General features: G+C 39.8%; 4 protein-coding genes across 5 annotated transcripts; 3 read left to right on the top strand and 1 right to left on the bottom strand.

The window, feature by feature from the left end:
- The first annotated feature begins 143 nt into the window (after positions 1 to 143).
- On the top strand, positions 144 to 2,308 carry LOC114522104 (serine protease 23-like). Its single transcript, XM_028542735.1, has 2 exons — positions 144 to 1,374; positions 1,801 to 2,308. The coding sequence occupies exons 1-2, from the start codon at positions 527 to 529 to the stop codon at positions 2,093 to 2,095; spliced, it is 1,143 nt and encodes a 380-aa protein (XP_028398536.1). The 5' UTR covers positions 144 to 526; the 3' UTR covers positions 2,096 to 2,308.
- Positions 2,309 to 2,688: 380 nt separating this feature from the next.
- On the top strand, positions 2,689 to 6,440 carry LOC114522098 (N-acetyl-beta-glucosaminyl-glycoprotein 4-beta-N-acetylgalactosaminyltransferase 1-like). The gene is made up of 4 exons (XM_028542728.1): positions 2,689 to 4,137; positions 4,854 to 5,116; positions 5,313 to 5,581; positions 6,059 to 6,440. The coding sequence occupies exons 1-4, from the start codon at positions 3,128 to 3,130 to the stop codon at positions 6,353 to 6,355; spliced, it is 1,839 nt and encodes a 612-aa protein (XP_028398529.1). The 5' UTR covers positions 2,689 to 3,127; the 3' UTR covers positions 6,356 to 6,440.
- On the bottom strand, positions 6,379 to 9,487 carry LOC114522102. Its single transcript, XM_028542733.1, has 7 exons — positions 9,180 to 9,487; positions 8,535 to 8,801; positions 8,283 to 8,389; positions 7,986 to 8,150; positions 7,616 to 7,768; positions 7,388 to 7,500; positions 6,379 to 7,023 (listed from the first exon to the last, which is right to left on the bottom strand). The coding sequence occupies exons 1-7, from the start codon at positions 9,319 to 9,321 to the stop codon at positions 6,465 to 6,467; spliced, it is 1,506 nt and encodes a 501-aa protein (XP_028398534.1). The 5' UTR covers positions 9,322 to 9,487; the 3' UTR covers positions 6,379 to 6,464.
- A 150-nt stretch (positions 9,488 to 9,637) lies between these two features.
- On the top strand, positions 9,638 to 18,225 carry LOC114522096 (striatin-like). Of its 2 annotated transcripts, none has more exons than XM_028542725.1 (18): positions 9,638 to 9,949; positions 10,957 to 11,060; positions 11,396 to 11,551; positions 11,822 to 12,049; positions 12,266 to 12,468; positions 13,230 to 13,364; positions 13,653 to 13,684; positions 13,761 to 13,845; positions 14,528 to 14,835; positions 14,968 to 15,023; positions 15,158 to 15,274; positions 15,636 to 15,683; positions 15,773 to 15,894; positions 15,973 to 16,152; positions 16,236 to 16,376; positions 16,546 to 16,653; positions 16,785 to 16,871; positions 17,261 to 18,225. In XM_028542725.1, exons 1-18 carry the CDS (start codon positions 9,788 to 9,790, stop codon positions 17,428 to 17,430), a joined length of 2,442 nt encoding a protein of 813 aa, XP_028398526.1. In that variant the 5' UTR covers positions 9,638 to 9,787; the 3' UTR covers positions 17,431 to 18,225. The 2 variants fall into 2 exon arrangements, with proteins under 2 accessions (XP_028398526.1, XP_028398527.1); XM_028542726.1 differs by having other exon boundaries at positions 9,640 to 9,949; positions 15,973 to 16,140.
- The last annotated feature ends 195 nt before the right edge of the window (positions 18,226 to 18,420 follow it).

Below are 18,420 nucleotides of genomic sequence, written 5' to 3'. Positions count from 1 at the left end.
AATTTTTTCCGCAGAACATATATCAAAATTTATTGGAAAAATATCAAGGTCGATGCATGCCCCTTCGGAGCGCCAGTTTTCATTTCCTCTCGTACTCGGGTGTCTGTCAACGCGTTCTCAAATGCATTTGCGCTTTTTTAGATAGCATCAATGGATCAATAGAACAGCGCGTTCACCGTTTATATTGACATTGGATTGTATATCATCTCATAAGTCGGCTGGTCGTGTGTGCTCGACGCAGGAATAAATTGCGCTTGGCGAAGTCGGTTCGACGCAGGAGTAAATTGCGTTTGGCTGAGTCGGTTCGACGCAGGAATAATTGCGCTTGGCTGAGTCGGTTCGACGCAGGAATAAATTGCGCTTGGCCGAGTTCGTTCTACTACGCAGGAATAGATTGCGTTTGGTTGACTTGGTTCGACGCACGGAAATATTGCGCTCGATTCAGCTGGTCGATACGCGTTGTCACACAAAGTCGAGCACGGATTGCAATTGAAATTGAACTTGATCTAAACGCGTCAACACAACGATGCGGTCTTCGAGTTGCCACATTTCGGCCTGGGCACTTTTGCTTCTTGTAGTTTCTATCCACTCGGCGCAAATACCGAGAATTCGAACACCTTTATCAGAGGTGGAAAATTCTTCAAACCCTGTGCTTGAAGTCGTTGAAAGCGTAGAAAAGCCTGACACCAATTTCACGGGAGTATTCCACAGCGAGTACTCCGTGCACTTCGAAGCCGATCCCGAAATGAACCTGAAAGACGAAGAACTCTATCTCTCGTGGGAAGAAGCCTGGCCAAGCACTGGAAGACGTGTCGACAAATTTATTCGCCTGCATCGAGAAGACCTCACTCTAAATATCATCAGGGAAGAAGTCAAGCCGATTCATGAACGCGTCTTGTCCCAGAACACTCAAAGCAAACATCGAGGTAAAAGAAAAATATTTTTCCGAGACAATCGTTTTTATATTCCATTGCGTATATTCGGGCATCGTTTCCCTTTCGTCAGCGTGGTTAAACTGTCGACGGGTTGCACCGGTACTCTAGTTTCACCTCAGCACGTCCTAACAGCGGCCCACTGCATTCACGACCAGTCGGACTATGTCGCGGGTTATAGCAAGCTCAAGGTTGGCCTTCTCCCTGATTTGAGACTCAGCAAAAAGTTTCAATGGATTCGAGTGAACGAGACCTTCCTGCCAAACGGTTGGTTGATGGGCAACGCGAATGTTGCGTCTCGCTTTGATTACGCTCTGCTGAAACTCGAAGAAGCTCACAGAAAACCGTTCTTCGAGTTGGCCGTTAGCGAAGGAAAGACAAGAGCCGTGATCCATTTTACTGCTTATGAAGACGACAAGCCGGTGAATACGCTTTGGTACAGGTACTACACTTTGATCTTTGTTTGTTTATGTACACTGCCATTTTCTTAGACTCCCCTCCGGCTTTCTGTATACAAACTCCCTGATACTGTAACAATGAGTCGCACTTTGCCGAAAAGATCGATTTATCGAAGGGGGGGAGGTCATTATTGAGGGCTTTTGATGACCGCATGTCAACTGTAAAACCTATGTGGTTATAATATTTTGAAATCGCGGTCGAAAAACCTGGATGGGCTTAAGGACTCAATGCAATCTCATGCATGCACATCTTATAAAAACTAACTGGAGGAATGCATGTATGCATGTGCAGTGAACTCAATGATCTTAGACCATATATGTCTAATCCCTGTTTAAATTAAAGTGTGGTAATAGGCTTTAAAATCCATCATTCAAAAGTATCTTAATCACGTTTCTTATGATCTCTCCAGATCCTGCAGAGTTCAGGTGACAGATGAACACGTTTTATACCACTATTGTGCGGCGAAGCCCGGCTCATCGGGTGCTGGCGTGTACACCTGGAGCAAGGTGAAAGGGGAATGGAACCGACGGTTGATTGGCGTCTTCAGCGGATACCGTTGGAAGACGTTCAAGGAATGGTGGAAAAGGGACGCTGATTTCAACGCGGCGATCCGTTTTAACACCCTCAAATACACACAGATATGCGGTTGGATGGGAGATTATGCTTCGAGATCGTGCAAACAGTTGAAGACTCAAGAGACATGATCTCATCCACTTGGAGAAAGAATTAGCATATTACAATTTTATTTTCTTTAATGAAACATCTTTACGAAAAGATGCTCTTCTCTAATTGCATGCTTCGTTTAAGCATATTTTAATCCTCACAATTTCTCGTTTTCCCATTTTATACAACAATACGACAACATTGTTCATTGTATCATTCGCCTTTGGGAAGAAATATAATGTTTGGTATGTCAATTGTTTTTGTGGTTCTTGCGGTTTTACTTTAGCTATAAATAATGTTCGGTTGCTCTATTTTAAAATATTGTCCTCTAAAAATAAAGCACCCCTCAATGCAAGGTCACAAAAGCTGTTTTGTTCCAGCTTTGTTTCCGGACGAGTATATGAAATTGGAATGTTAGATTTTTCCACCGATAACTCAAAATATCGTACTTCATAAATGTATCAGAGCTAGTTTTTGTCATCTAAAATTTCACTTTCGCTTCACCAGCTTTACATGTCCAGCTGTGGTTAGTGGATATTCTTATGGCCATTATATCCACCATGATTAAATTGTTTCTGACAAATGTTTATTAAGGCAAATATACAAAGTGCTTGCATGTCTTTTGAAAATCATTCCGAATGATTTTATATGTGTTTTGCGACTAATCATTTCGTGTGTTTTCATCGTTTCTGTTTTAAAACTCCGAAACAAGTTGCGACGTTGCGTACAGTCAAAATTGCCGCGGTGGTACAACGTTCTTTATTCCTTCCCTACAACCGAAAAACAATCGTTATGTCGTATAGTCAAGAATAGATTACTTCAGTACGGCACAAACTGTACATTCCAGAGGATACAAGTGCCGTTGCATGCATGCATGAAATAAATACATGCGTGTATTCGTCAGTTTTTGTTATGTTATCTTAAATTCCCAAACACGCCAACCACACAATCTATTATTAATAGCGCCTGGCAGGTTGATGACGCTGCCACAAGACGAGGTTAGTGTAAACAAGAAGTTGTGTTCAGAAAGTGGCACGGAATATTGAGCATACATCCAGCGTCACCTCGCTCAAATGAGGCGAAATCTGATGATTTTAAGACGAAGGATAATCCAGCTCATCCTCGGGGCCACGGTGCTCATATTCTACATCCAGTTCCAGCTTTTGTCGTTCACGGATCGGAGGTTGTTTCTGAAGAGGATAAAGTTATCTTTGCCGTATATTCCTGGAGAAGAGTTCGCGACGGAGAGAGGGGGCGAACGTTGTCAGTCACTTCCTTCAACCGACTTGGGTCTTCAGGGCCTCACCTTGCTAACTTGGCGGAGCAAGTACATCACTGAACTGAACTCTTTCAAAGATTACCCTTTGTTTCCAAAACACCCTGCTTCGGTACAGTTCACGGTGAAATCTTCCTTGCGTATCCCAAAGGCAGTCTCGACAGGCGGCTGGCTTTTCGGCTTGCTGTTCGCTCCCGACACGGGAAACTATCGTTTCGCCTTGTCCACGAACGGAGAAGCCGAACTGAGACTCAGCAGAACTGCGGAGCCCGAAGGAACACGAGTTATAGCAAGGCTTGGTTGGTCAGACGAGCAACCAAGGTCAGGAGAATACAGTAAATACTCCACACAAACATCAGTGTCTGTTTTTCTTCAGAGATGCAAAGCGTATTACGTGGAAGTTCTGTTTCACACGCGAAGGAAAGACAGTCACGTGGAAATTGCATGGGAGACGCCGAAATCTCTGAAATACGCGCTCATTCCGATGAAATACTTCGTTCCCTACATCGGCCCACAAGACATCGCCCACACCGCAGAAAATTTGCTCATTTTTGAGGATAACGTCAAGATGACTTCGCTGTTTGATTACGTCTCGAGACAGAAAAATTCCATCGAAAACGAGAACTTGGATCAGTGGAGAAGACTACCGTACATGCTTTCCTCGCATGCTCGAAATATGCCCAAATGTTCGAAGGATTTTAAAGGATATTCGGCGAAGCCCAGACTTGTCTTACCCAAGCTTAATGGGAAATCTACGGAGAATCTAGTCAACGAGTATACCCAACGTTTGATGAAGAGGAGTAACGGGTAAGAACGGACGTTTGTTTCTCTACGATTATTTATTTTGGTATACAGATTGTGACACGGAACGTTTTACAGTGTTTTGATAACAATATCGTATTCGCGATCTCAAGAAAATGCGCAATGCCAACTTATAATTGAACTTATAATTGTGTTAGCAACAGTGGCAGTAATAGACATATCATGTGGAGCTGTTTAGATTTAAGTCGCATGCATGGACCAATCAGTACGAGATTAGAATATCGCTCTTAATTTAGAAAATAAAATGTAGTACATATTTTAAGTGCTATACTTTGCATATATACATAAATAAATGTCTAATGATGTTTAATGAAAAAGCAACTCATGAATTGCGTGGGAAACGTATAGGATTTTTAAAACAGAAAATATGATGGTGGATAATGGCAGCAAAAATAACCCAAGTTTACTGTTCTGAAAAGGGTGTTTTTCTCTCATAAGCGGCGATTGTTTGAACACTAATAACGCCTGTATTCTAAAAGCACACTCAAGCTCATTGACATTGATTGAGAGAACTTAATCTTCTCATAATGTTTTTATGACGATATTTCTACATGAGTAAGAGTTTTCAATGTTTCACCATAAATCCTTCCACTTATTAAGAAATTACTTTTTCATGTGAGTAAGTGTCACAATAATGTGAGTGAGCTTTTTGAATACAGCCGTCAGTAAGTCTAGGTGTATATACTATTGTTTTTCTTTAGGAAATACTCATTTCGAGGTATCCATCATGCTGAGGAGAAATCTCTGGGCGAGATTGGGACAAGATACCTGATGAATCTTGAATTTCAGGACAATATCATGGAGACCCGAATAAGAGTTTCCGAATATATATTTTATGAAAATGAGAAAAGCGATTTGTGTTTTGTCGACGATTTTACGTGGAAGCGTGACGCAATGGTGATCATTATTGCTGTGATTCCGACCATGGAGACATGGTCTCATTACTTCATGGATCATTTGTCGGGTATGAAATTTCCGGCTACATTTTTAACAAAACTTTGCTGTTGAATTTCGCAGTTTAGCTCATTCACAAGTGCTCTTTCAAGCAGTTTGGTTTTCGTAGTCTTTGCCTCTTTGCCTAGTTCATTAAGGTCAAAACAATAAAGTCTATATGGTATATTTATAGCGGAAATGATCCATTGCAAATCTGTTTATTTCAGTAATGACAAGCAAGTTACAGGACTCAAGATTCAGTGTGATTATCGTAACATCTCAACGCCTCAAACACTATTTTCAAACAATAGTAACACAGAACACTCTTGCCTGGCATTCTCGTGTCACGTTGCTGCTTATGAATGGAAATGAGATACGGAGCATCGCGAGTATAATCAAAGCATGTCTCGGACGAATCACAACTCCCAATGCAATAGTATTCTTCACAAATACGCAGGTGCAACTGCCATTGAAAATCCTGGAGCATGTAAGAGAGGTAAGCCAGATTTTGATGTAACAATTGGGGAAAGTGGAATAAACTCAGTTGAGAGGTAAAGATCGAGACTTCGAGACAGTCTGTGCTACTTTGGGAAGACAGGATGGGGTGCTGACAAAATTCATGTGCACGGTCTCTATACCTCGGCTCTATATCAAACTGGACAAATTGTTTGAAAGAATTTTTATGACTTGATTAATTTGATAACCTAGAGTTCGACTTATCACTAGGCGGGGAGGTCCATCAGTTTTTAGGGAGGTGTGTAAGGTGTGTATACAGTCCTTTCTCCGTCTTTCTTGAAATCTCATATTTCCATCCTTTATCCAGTTGACTTTCCAAGAACTGTTTAATCACGGATAGTGTTGTGGGGAAGGGTTTTGTATATATGTATATGCAGATCAGTGCTATATCCAAACTACTATATGCCTTAGTACATTTGCCTTGAAGTACTTTAAGCCAAATACCTTATCCCTGCAGCAAACAATTGAAGGAAAAACGGCGTACATTCCTTGGCCCGAAAACTTCGACAAAGGCTTTCAAAACAACGCCACCGTAGCAAACCCACTGGACGGAAGAAACCCCGACCGACCGCCATCATTTTCTCTTTACGTCTCAGACTTGCTAAAACTGACGGGCCAGAAATTGAAGAGTAAAAAAAGACATGATATGCAAACGGTTTGGAACAAAGGATGGTGGCAAGACTTGGTTAATGGCACGTTGGAAATTTACGTCAGCAAAATGCCAATGTTCTATTACTTTCAACCAGAATTATAATAGCGATATTTCAAGTAGGGTATGTTTATAAAAATACAACAATCATGTATTAGATTCAATTTTTACACGTATTCACATTAAATAAATAAGCAATTCAGTTTTTAGTATATCAACTGGTTAACAGTTGCAAACAACGCGTTTTAAACCTCTTCCTCTCACTGAAAGGAACATTTTTAAACTGTTTTGATCTTTTTCTCTTCGTTCGTTGATCAGAGTTTCGTTTTGGTTCATCGTGTGCAACTTTTCCGTGCACTATCCGGTCTTTTTCGTGCGCTACTGTACTCGTTTTCCCTTCCGTTCCGTTCTTCTCCTCCGAGATGTGTTCCTGTGCATCATTTTCGCCCGCATCGACTTTCTGCGCGTGTTCTATTGTTACCTTTCCCGCGTGCTCAACCGTTCCATTCCCGCGTTCTGAAATACTCGTTACGTGCTCCTCGTTGCATTCTGCGCGTTCTATAACACGACCGACAGTTTTAGCGTCCAAATTAAAAGATCCACGCTCCATTCTCGTCGCGATAAATTTTGTCTTTCTTGTTCGTTGGACATGAAGACCTTGTTTTACGGAACTACTGACTTTACGAGGAACGTGCGTGCTTTCGTTCGCCGTTTTTCGTTGCTCGACTCGTTTCAAAGCGAAAGCACACGCATGCGCGTAATCAAGCGAAGATCTAGAAGAGAGAGAGGTGCATGAAAACTCAATATACTTGTGTATATTGGTCCTGAAATAAACGAGCTCAAGGCAAATATACATTCGATCCGGCAGTCTTCAAATTAAATAATCAATTTAAAATAAAATCAAGTGAATTTGCGTTATGCAAGAAAAAAATCATAGTGTTTTCTTCAAATTGATGATTTAATTTTTAATTTACCATGCAAAATTTCAAGTAAATGCAAACGTTTACTAAAAGAAATTTTAACAGATTTGCGAGTGGCCGACTTCATTCTCAAGGGTGAACTGATAAAGGTTTAACCACATCTAAAATTTTGAAAAGCGATATCGTCGGACGAAGTTAGCCGTCACGAGCAGCAGACCTTGATCCCTTGACAACTTCGTCCTCAATTCTGATCACATCTTTCGCACAGCCATCGGGAGAATTTGATGATATCGCTAGGGTATGCCACAAATGGTCTACGCACTGACGTGCCTGCAATTAGAGTAAGGTACATCGGTTAAAGTACACGCACCCAAGGGGGAGGGGACTAAGCGGGGGGGGTGGGGGTCTGAGGTTAGGGCACCGACAAAAGTATCTATCCACTTACCCTCACGGCCCTAGCTCCCCACCGCCGCAATTTCTCCTCAATTTCTTGGGGTATCATACACGCACCATCCAGGTACGCAATTAGAGTGTCCGCAACCAGATATTCGAACGATGATGGTCGTGATGGTTTCAACTCGCCTTCGACACACAAACACTAAAATTGAACCACTTCATCTATAATCCTCATACTTTGTAACTTAACAGACTAGAGCTTTACAAAAGGAATAAAGGCACAGGTTTGAAACCTTCTACGAACAAGACAATTTCAGACCGGTTCCAAATTTGTCTATAGACATGCGAACAGCGTCTTGCCATTCTTGGATTCAAATTGATGGCGTTTGCCATCTATTGCTTGGCGCGGTCATACTCACTTCGTGAACAAGGACATATACGTAAGGTCTTAAACGAACAAGGTCGATCTTGCTCCAATCAAACTTTAGCTTGTAACTCGGAGGATATTGAGAGAGCTTCTGTTTCAGAGTCTGGGTGTTTTGCCAGTGAATTCTTCGCAGGACTTTTAAGTGTCGTTTTTCTATCTTTAGTGCGGAAAACATCGAGTTATGTTGAGTGGCTGATGATTCTGTAACTTAGTCAAACCTCTGTGTTGGTTAGGATTTTGATGTTTGCATGCAAGAACAAATAGATGCAGGTGAATTAAAACCTGTTACCTTATTCTGGGGTGGTTTGGAAATTTGCAGTTTCTGAGCTACATTATCAAAGTATGCCCCTGCTTCAAGGAACAACCTGTTCACTCCAACATTTTCAGTTGCAAGATCTATAGAGATAGATGTTCAATGAATAAGCCTGCAAATGCATGCAGACAAACCAAATTAACATTCAACCATTCAAGTTGCATTGTCAATTCCACTGCAGACCAAGCAATCCTGCAGCTAGCAGCCTAGCATATCCATCATACCTACCACAATATTTGTCATAGAAAATATGTTTAAATCTCCTTGGCACCATACTTGCTTTGTTAAACTTTTGCAAATCTGAGCCACTGTTACAGTTTGTAATTTGTGCTGAAGTAGTGGATGTTGGCATTGAAGAGATCTTTTCTAGAGGTTCTTTTGGGGGATTACCAGGTGCATATTTAGTATTTCTAGTTTCATTCTCTGTTCTGACTGTGCATACTGTAAGGTCATCACTGGGCAATGGTGGTTTGATTTCAATAGGATAAGGGTCATCTAGTCAACAGAAGTTCGTCGGGTAAAATTTTAAAAATTTTTTCATAGCTATACTAAATGTTCTTATGACGGAGTTAGTGGGCATGCTGTAAAGGGCTGTAATAATACATCCTTTCAATGATTGAATCAAGCCTGGGAGCCTCACTTCCATTAGCTGTGCATGAAATATTTAGTATTGAAAGCAAGGCTCCAAGGTCAATTGCAATGCTATTATTGAAAGGGCTCTTGATCATGCAATTGTTGCAAGCAATAGTAAATATTACATTATTACACAAAGTGCAAGGAATAAAGTGCACACAATCTGGGTTTACATTGCCAGCTGGTGGGCTCAAGGCTCCAAGTGCATTTAGTTACATTTAATTATTAAACTGTATGTACCAGGCAAAGGTGGTACCCAATGAGATTTCTTGCATTTAGCTTTAAACCTGCAACGCCCATATTTCATAAACAAAATACACATATCGTTGCCAGAAGCGTCTTGCGGAATAAATGTACCATTCACTGTAAAGTTTTGCGTCATTTCACACTTGCATGGTTCTGTGGTTGTACCAGTACTGGTACTATATAACTATAGCTCAGTGTTCATCTATGACAAAATTGGGCAGGCTATGTTCGGATACTGTCGTATATCTATCGACAATTCCGAGATATACCGAACATATACCGAGCGACAAGATTTATCTCGACGGATCCACTTCGCGAATTCTTTTCGCTCACGTTATAAGAAGATATGATTCAATCAGATGTTTTGGAAACAAATAGCAGCATATTCCCATAATTTTCATGAATATCCCCTAGATTTTATCTACCTGCAATATTATACTAATTTTCAAATAAAATGCGTAAAATGTTTACGCATATACTGTCGAGTTCGATGTATATGTAGTGAAAAGCACGAGAAGGCTCTTAAATTCTCCCTTGTAGGCAAAACTCTGTTGTAGACATCGTATATCATGGCGGCTTGTTGAGTCAAATTTCGCAGTATAATGGAGTCGGATAGTGTGCCGAAAAACTCCTCTTCTCCGGCTCCTGAAATAGATCTACTGCCAAAATATACTATCCCTGGCATTCTACATTTCATTCAACATGAATGGACGCGATTCGAGATGGATAGGGCGCATTGGGAGGTCGAAAGAGCTGAGCTACAGGTACAAATCTGACCGTATATATTTTGACGATAATTCCTTTAAAACATGTTCATTTGTGGCCGGTAATTTGTACATCGTTGAAACCTAACCCTCGAGGAATAGAGCTGTAGTTTTGTTCAATTCAACCGTATATAATCTGAGTGTATGGTTACGATTATATGACAGATGTCTTATCAAATGTCAGGACAAAATATTCGTAATTTTCTGAGCATTGTATGATTTTAATAAAGTGAATGAAATACTTGAAAAACTTTCAACATAGTACCGGGAATTGATCAATTCCTTGTTTATTTATCCTTCCTCCGATTATATCGTAAAACAAAGTCCACATCATATATATTATTTAACTTATACGATGTGTGCTGAAGTTTCCGCCAACTTAATAACTTAATTGTCTCATCATGACTCTATCATTCGATCATAATAAACGTTGATAAAATTTTTAGCATATGGGAATGTCATGTAGTTTTATACATTTACACATGTATTCAGATTTGAACTATCCACTATAAAAGACCAACTCAACTTATAACATGTTGCAATGTTTATTGACTGCAAATATAAAAAAGTAATTAGATTTAGAATGTATCAAGAATGGGTTAAAAACAATTATATCTCTATGTTTTGTTGAATTAAATGTCTGTTTGTGCTCTATTTTTGCTACATCACAGTACTACGCCTGCTGATAAGTCCTTTGTTAAAATGATTAGATAGAAATAGAAAACAATGCAATTTTCATAACAATGAAATTTTGTGGTCACTGGCTCGTGACCAGAATCCAGACTGCATATAGTGGGCGAAGTCACATCTTAACCTTTTTTGAACAGTAAGTTTGGTGCCCCTGGGTGTTCCTTGCAGCACTTTGCCAAAAAACAAACACATCTGATATTGTATACCCTCTGCTTGTGTAGCTCTATGATATATATGGAAGTTGTTCGAAAACACTTCCATGATGCCTCTTGGTTATATTGTGATAGATAAAGTTTAATAATATTGGCACTTTTCAGGCAAAAATTGCATTCTTGCAAGGAGAACGGAAGGGTCAGGAGAACCTCAAGCATGATCTCATTCGTCGGATAAAGATGTTGGAATACGCTCTGAAACAAGAACGGTATGCAATACTCTTGAAATAAACATGTTTTCAATGCAATACACACCAGTTTATTATGATTAGCTGATGTGATTATTAACTCCCAAATGCTTTGATATAATCCTTTCAAAATTATGTCACAAATATATTTTTCACCTTCAATGGCAGTAGACCCAAGTGATATTATATTGGCCCAGTTATCACAATTTATGGTAACAAGTCTTTCAAGCCAATTTGCATCATTATACAATTGTGCAACTTCTTTGTTGATTTTTTATATGGAGCAGCAAAGTGGAATTATTGGGTTTGCTTATTCCTGTTATTTACAAGAGTAATTTTGTTTTTTATGTACTTAGTGCCAAATATCATAAACTAAAGTTTGGTACTGAGCCAAATCAAGAAGATTTAAAGCCCCCACAGTTTAAAGACCCATCTGGAACAGAAAATTCTGAGACCCAACAGAATAGCAAGACAGGTTTAAACTGGCGTCAAGGAAGGCAATTATTACGACAGTAAGTTTATGGAAATGTGTTTTTTACTATTGTGTACTGGTATTAGGGCACAATTATATATATTTCACAAGAAAATACACTCAATTTAGTTCATTGTTATCTAATGAGTTCTCAGAAGATATCTGATGTTCATGGAATAAGATTGCTGGCAGATTTTGTACATTAAAATACTGAAACTGAATTCATTCTACAAACCACTCAACAAAAATCAGCAAGTTTCAACCTATATTCAAACCAGGAAGTTAATTTTGAAAATGAAAATGTTTACAGATACCTTCAAGAGATTGGCTACACGGATGCAATACTTGATGTAAGGTCATCTAGAGTGCGACCGTTACTGGGCTTGACTGCAAACGACCCAGCAAATAAAACCAAGCCGGGGGAAATAGCAAAAGCCAATCATGTGAATGATTCAGAAGCCACCACGTCCACTAAACCTGGAGCTCTGAGGATTACTGCAGCTTCCACAGCAAAAGACCTGAACATCTCAATCAAAAGGTTAGAATACACCAGTGAACTCTATACAACTGGAACGATAACTCCTGACAAACATCCCTATTTAACTTGAAGCCAAAATAGTTTTTCTGAGTTTTGAGACGAAATACTTCCAGTTTGTTTACAGTTCAATGGTATACACCTAAAAGTCATTTCCAAATGGTTTAAAATAAACATTAGTAGTTGTCAACCTTCTTCATTCATTCTAATCTTCTCCAGTCGTCCTCGAGATGCTGAGAAGACAACAAGCGAGGATGAGGCCATATCAAATTTTGATTTCCTTCAAAATGAAGGCGAGGATGAGAATGTTAATGAAAACGATGCTGATGATGCAGATGATGGCGGCAACGCCGATGATGAGTCGGATGATCGAGATGATGACGTCAAAGAAAGAACAAGAGTTGTGAAAAAAATCAAACAAGGTATATGAATGTATGGGTGCACCATGTTTAGCCCAGCATGAGTGCCCAGTACTGGTGCCCTGTCCTGTGTTCTGGTGCCGAAGTTGTACATGATCCTTTGAATGAATTTGAGCATGGTTCCCAAGAACAAGGACACTGTGCAACAAAGACACTGTGCTCGACACTGTACTCAGTTTTGACTTTGGTCACCAGTGCCAGGCACTCTGTTTGAATGCAACCTAAGCACTGTTCATGATTAGCATATTAGTAACCAGGCAATTGAAAGCCTTACTGGGTCCTGAAATAAGATTTTTCATCAATGTCCATCCTGTGGGTCCTAGCCCCCTGGTTGCTGGAGTAAATAACCCCATTCCCCTCTCTGCATGCTACTGCTGATATCCAGTATGGAAAACTTATAATGTTGTTTGGATTGTGATGCCAGAGATAGTCAAAACATACAATTGACTTTGCTCTGAAAACTTGACCTTTTTAATTAAACAAGCTCAACACAGTCAAAATTATATTTAATTTCATTTTTATCATCTTGAAGTTACTCAATTGATGAATTGAAAATGAATTTTTATTCGTAAATTTCATTATCGCGATTCACTTTGTTTGTCCCAATAAAAAAATTTTAAATGTAAATTTTTCTCCACAAATTCTTGGTAACCATTTCAGACACTAAGGTTTAACAACTTTTGGTGTTCAAAATTGAAAACTGCTATTTTCGTTGTGCTAGGGTTAAGAGTTAAAATCATTATTTCTCCGTGTGTGTTTTTTAGACGGTTTTGAAGAGACCGTGATAGGAGACCCAGAAACGGACCAAGTTCTGGCTGAGTTTGATTTTCTCGCTGATGAAAACAAATCGGATGTTTCCGACAATGATTCGCTGAGTAAAGAATCTTTAAAAGAACAAGGTACCGAACTAGGAGCTTGCAGAGAACTTGCTCGGAGCACTTGCACAGATAACAATATAAAAACAAAGCCACTATTGCTGTGATTACGTTGGGGTTCAAGTTATGCATTTCGACCACAGCACGCATGTAAACACATATAAATCATTTGCCTTTAGACAGATCAAAACACCGATTGGTGCATATCCATTTGAGTGCATCCGTTTTCACAGTTAAAAAATACGAAATCCTGCAAGTTTTAGGCACAGCATTGTTTATATAAATAGTAATATATCATTCTGCCTTATCTAGAACTGCACGTCGGGAACACCCCTACTGGCAATGTAAGTGACAAGGGATATTGATTTCAGCATCAAAATATCTTTATGTCATTGTAATATTATCGTTGCCAACTTCTAGGACGAGTGGGGCGTGGACTCTAATACGCTTGCTAAGTTAAAAGAGCAATATAAGAAAGACGTGAAGCGAAAAAAGAATCAGAAACGTAGGTTGCTTATCGATAACTTTTGAAGGCCCGTTACATTTGCAATTTTCGTTACGATTTTATGTGCGATTTTCGTCTTTTGATAGATGTGAACGAGGGAATTAGTTAGGGATGTTCAAACAGGAGCTCGTGCACATAAGAGAATTCGTAACTTATTACTCGTTTAGATCTTTCAAAAGAAGAAAATCGCGTGGCCGTAACAGATACTGCGATTCTTTCTTGTATCACATTGACTAGTCCAGCAAAACACTGCGTTGTGTCACTGACGACAAAGTACCGTCTAATAACTCTACTAACAAAATACTGTGTTGTAACCGTGTCGAATTTAGGAATATTCTTTTTGGATTGATGCGAGGGACAAACTTAGCCGGACTTGAGCTATCAATTCAGTTTAGTCTTCATACTGTAGTAAAACTTGATTTATATTGTCCTCACTGCTCACAAAAATGACGAATCTTGTACTCGTGGTCACTGCTTCCTAATATTGAACCTTACAGTACTGCTCAGAAGTAAGTTAACAGAAAAAGAAAGGGAAAGGAACGCATTTTAGAACGCGTTCGGAACGCGAACGGAACGCGAACGCAGTGTTAAGTTACTTCTGAGCAGTACTGTACTCCATCATAAGAAGACATTTGAAAACAAAATGAGCTTATATCGTTTATCTGTTTACCCAACACTCAAGGACCTCCAAGAGGTGCCCTTCAAGCGATGTTAGCGAACCTGAATGGCGAGGATGATGCCGTTCCCGCGCAAACTCCCGCGATAGTTGGCCCACTCCCCATTAAGATGTCCGGGGGTCGAGCTCTGGCCGAAGTCCCACCTATGGGAAACATCACAATCGAAAGGAGTGCCGCTCCTGCCGCAGATAATGACGTCAATGAAGCAATGCCTGTCGGGAACACTGTCCGGGAGAACATCGAAGATGGACTGGGGCTTGGTGACCTGGCAGGAATTACGGTCTCGAACGAGGCTGATCCATTGAGTTATGACGTATGTAAAAATATGTTCGTTGCTATTGGTGGGATTTATCACGTGTTACAGGTCAACTGGATAAGTTCAAAACCTTAGTCAGATATACTAGGAATGACGAAAACTGAATGAAATAAAAATTGTAATTTCCAGGTTTCAAATAAAGACGAAGTTAGGAGGACTTGGAGTCCAAAGTTTACGTTAAGAAGGTCAGTTTCTAACAAATTTCTTCGTTCTGAGAAAGCATAATTGGAGAAAGCATATTTATCCAGACAATCCATTTTATTTCGTTTGCAGTAAGTTATACCGTGAGTTGATATCCATGTTTCTGTTTTTTCGACAGTCATTTTGACACGGTTCGTACGATATGTTTTCATCCGTTCGAGAGCGCTGTGCTCACTGGTTCTGAAGATCACACTGTCAAGTTGTGGAATTTAAATAAAACTTTGCCCACGAGAAAGTACGTGCTAAGTATTGTGGTGTGGTATGGTATGGTATGGTGTAGTGTGGTGTGGTGTGGTGTGGTGTGGTATGATACGTTACGGTGTGGTGTGGTGTGGTGTGGTGTGGTGTGGTGTGGTGTGGTATGATACGTTACGGTGTGGTGTGGTGTGGTGTGGTGTGGTGTGGTGTGGTATGGTATGGTATGGTATGGTATGGTATGGTATGGTATGGTATGGTATGGTATGGTATGGTATGGTATGATATGGTATGGTATGGGAAACAATGGTGGGGCGTGGTATAATTGCTTGTTGACTTTCAAAATGTAAGTATTACTTTTATTGCAATCCTTTATTCTAATGTTTATTTGTCATTTTCAGAGGCAATGCTGTCGAAATCGAACCAATACATTCTTTTAGAGGTCATAGGTATGCATATCCCTTCAAATTGCAACGATACCCTCGATTTGTACGTTTATCCATTTGCTCTAACTGCGAGCTCTCTTTCATTCCTTCAGCGGGGCTATTTTATCAATAGAAGTCAATCCAACAGGAGAGACTTGTTACACGGCAAGTGCTGACGGTACAATAAGGTGCTGGAATTTGCCGTCATTAGAAATTGATCCTTACGGGCAGTTTGGTAAGTCCTCCAGCATGCCTAGCAATAGAAATACTATAATATTTTTGTTCACGTACTTTCTTGATATCTTTTGTCCAGATGCTAACACTGTTGGTATCGTTCTGACGGGGCACACGAACGCAGTCTGGGATCTAGCCGTTCATAACCAACAGAATTATCTACTGTCTTGTTCGGCTGATGGTACCTGTAGAATATGGAATCCAACCATTAAAACACCATTAGTCAATACATATCCTGCTACCAAAGGTGAAGCTCAAAGTGCGTTCAGGTTTTCTACCAACAAGCGCGTTTCAGTGTTCAGTCGTAGTGTATATAACAAGCGTTTGTATTCGTTTTTTCAGATCAAGGCATTGCAACTTCAGTTGATTTTGTTCGTAATGAACCAAATCAATTCGTTGTCTCAACGACAACTTCAATGTGTTCAATTATTGACACTGAAACCGGAGATGAAATTGTCGCTTTGGATAGCAATCGAACTTACGGTAAACATAGAGACAACTCTTTATATCCATGAAAATGAAATTGTCCGCGTCAAAATATATAAAATTTCTTCTCAAATTGAGCTAACGTTTTAAAATGCAAAAGAACTTCAGTCTCAGTGTTTGTGTCAGTGGAAAGAATCTTATTGTTGAATCGTGTTTATCGTTTTAGATAATACACCAGCCACTCAAATAAACAAAGTTGCAAGTCACCCGACAATGGGAGTTACTGTCACCGCACACGAAGACAGATATATACGTTTCTTTGATAATAATACTGGTAAGAAAACTCTTGTTTGAAGCTATATAACAGACGAATCGTCCTGTAATACTTCGTTAATTGACATGCATGCTCGTTAACATTATAGCGAGTCGTTTCACTGAGTCTTTTTTATTTTGTTCATTTTAAAGGTAAGCAAATCCATTCAATGGTTGCTCACCTGGATGCGGTCACGTGTCTTTCTGTGGATAGTCCAGGACTTTATCTATTATCGGGCAGTAAGTATTCGTCCTGTGCACTATTGTGAGGGTATAGGGCTCTGTAGCATATGAGCCTTACAAAGATTGTATACGTCATGTTAGGACACTGTTGCTGGACTCTAGGGTAAATAATTTTGATTGAACAATGTATAAGAACATATTGAATCTCTAGGAGGAACTGTTCAGAATTGATGAAGCTATCTAGTATAAAGAGAGTTAGTTTAAGCTAGGCATCTTGTTGTATAATCACTGGATCTGTGAGAGACGATCCTATAGAACCTATAGAATTCCTCTTTGAAAGAACGGTCCAGTTAGCTTTGTCTTCTGTAGTTCAGCCGTCTCATAGAGAGATGTTAGACCTCGAGGAAAGTAATATTAGTTTCTCAAGTGACTTCGACTTTCCTTAGGTCACGATTGTTCAATTCGTCTTTGGAATCTCGAAACGAGAACTTGCGTGCAAGAGATAACATCACATCGTAAAAAATTCGACGAATCCATCTACGACGTCGCGTTTCATCCGAGGAAGGCGTACATAGCGAGCGCAGGCGCAGATGGTTTAGCCAAAGTATTCCTCTGACCCCATATACCCCCTGTAGCATAACCCTGTGGTACCCACTACATCCTCCCACGCACCCATGGAGCTTACGAAGGAAACTTCTCATCTCGGCTGTGCCCAGCGAATAGCTATGAACGTGAGCAGAAAACTGGTATTTATTTTCGTGTCGTATATATACGATGTTTTAGCTTAGTTCTCTAGACGTCTTAATTGCATGGTTCTGCATTCCCTCTGAACTAGGAAAGTCTCTGTCCTTTTGCAGCAAGAAAATCCAATCAAATTACCATTACTTCACTGTAAAAGTTGTTCCAAAATCCGAAATATTGCATGTGTCGAGCGCATTAGAAACATCTATTCTTCTAATGCTTTCGAGATTCGGCAGTGGAACTTATGAAAAAAGTGATAATCGAGACTTTCCTAGATAAGAACATTGCACTATCTAATAGATCTTTCTTATAATGACGTCAAACGCGGAAAGTCTGATGTTACACGAAATTTGATTGGCTCCACAAAACTATCGAGCCAATCAAACTTCGTGTAACATCAGGCTTTCCGTGTTTGACGGAGTTATGAAAAAGGTCTATTGTTAACAGTAAAACATCATTCTGTTAACGAATTGTGGGTCGAAATGCTTTCTCGTGCACTGACGAGAAACCGGTGCGGAATCTCAGCTGTTCACCGACAGTAAATCAAAGCTTGTTCCATACTGCGTGCGATTCGGCGGGGACTGTAAGATTTGAAACAGGGAAACAAGAATTTGGCGCCGTAATTTATTATGTACAATGAGATATAAATACATAGTTACTGTTGTAAATGAACAGTTTAGACGCAAAGCGATGAGCGCTTTCGGGCTTCACGTGTCAAATGCGTTCTCATATTGTAGTAATCCTGCCTGAAAACACTAAATTATAGTTATAATTTTCCATTTGGCTGTCAACAGCCCACTGTAAGCAATAATTTCTAGGTAAATCTTTAGATTAAAGTCATGAATAACATGCCTATATAAATGGT

This window comes from Dendronephthya gigantea, unplaced genomic scaffold, assembly GCF_004324835.1.
Source record: "Dendronephthya gigantea isolate DGI-Jeju-01 unplaced genomic scaffold, DenGig_1.0 000022F, whole genome shotgun sequence".
In the NCBI taxonomy this organism is placed as follows: Eukaryota; Metazoa; Cnidaria; class Anthozoa; order Malacalcyonacea; family Nephtheidae; genus Dendronephthya; species Dendronephthya gigantea.
The sequence above is the reverse complement of the archived record's forward strand: the minus strand, read 5'-3'. Positions and strand labels throughout refer to the sequence as shown.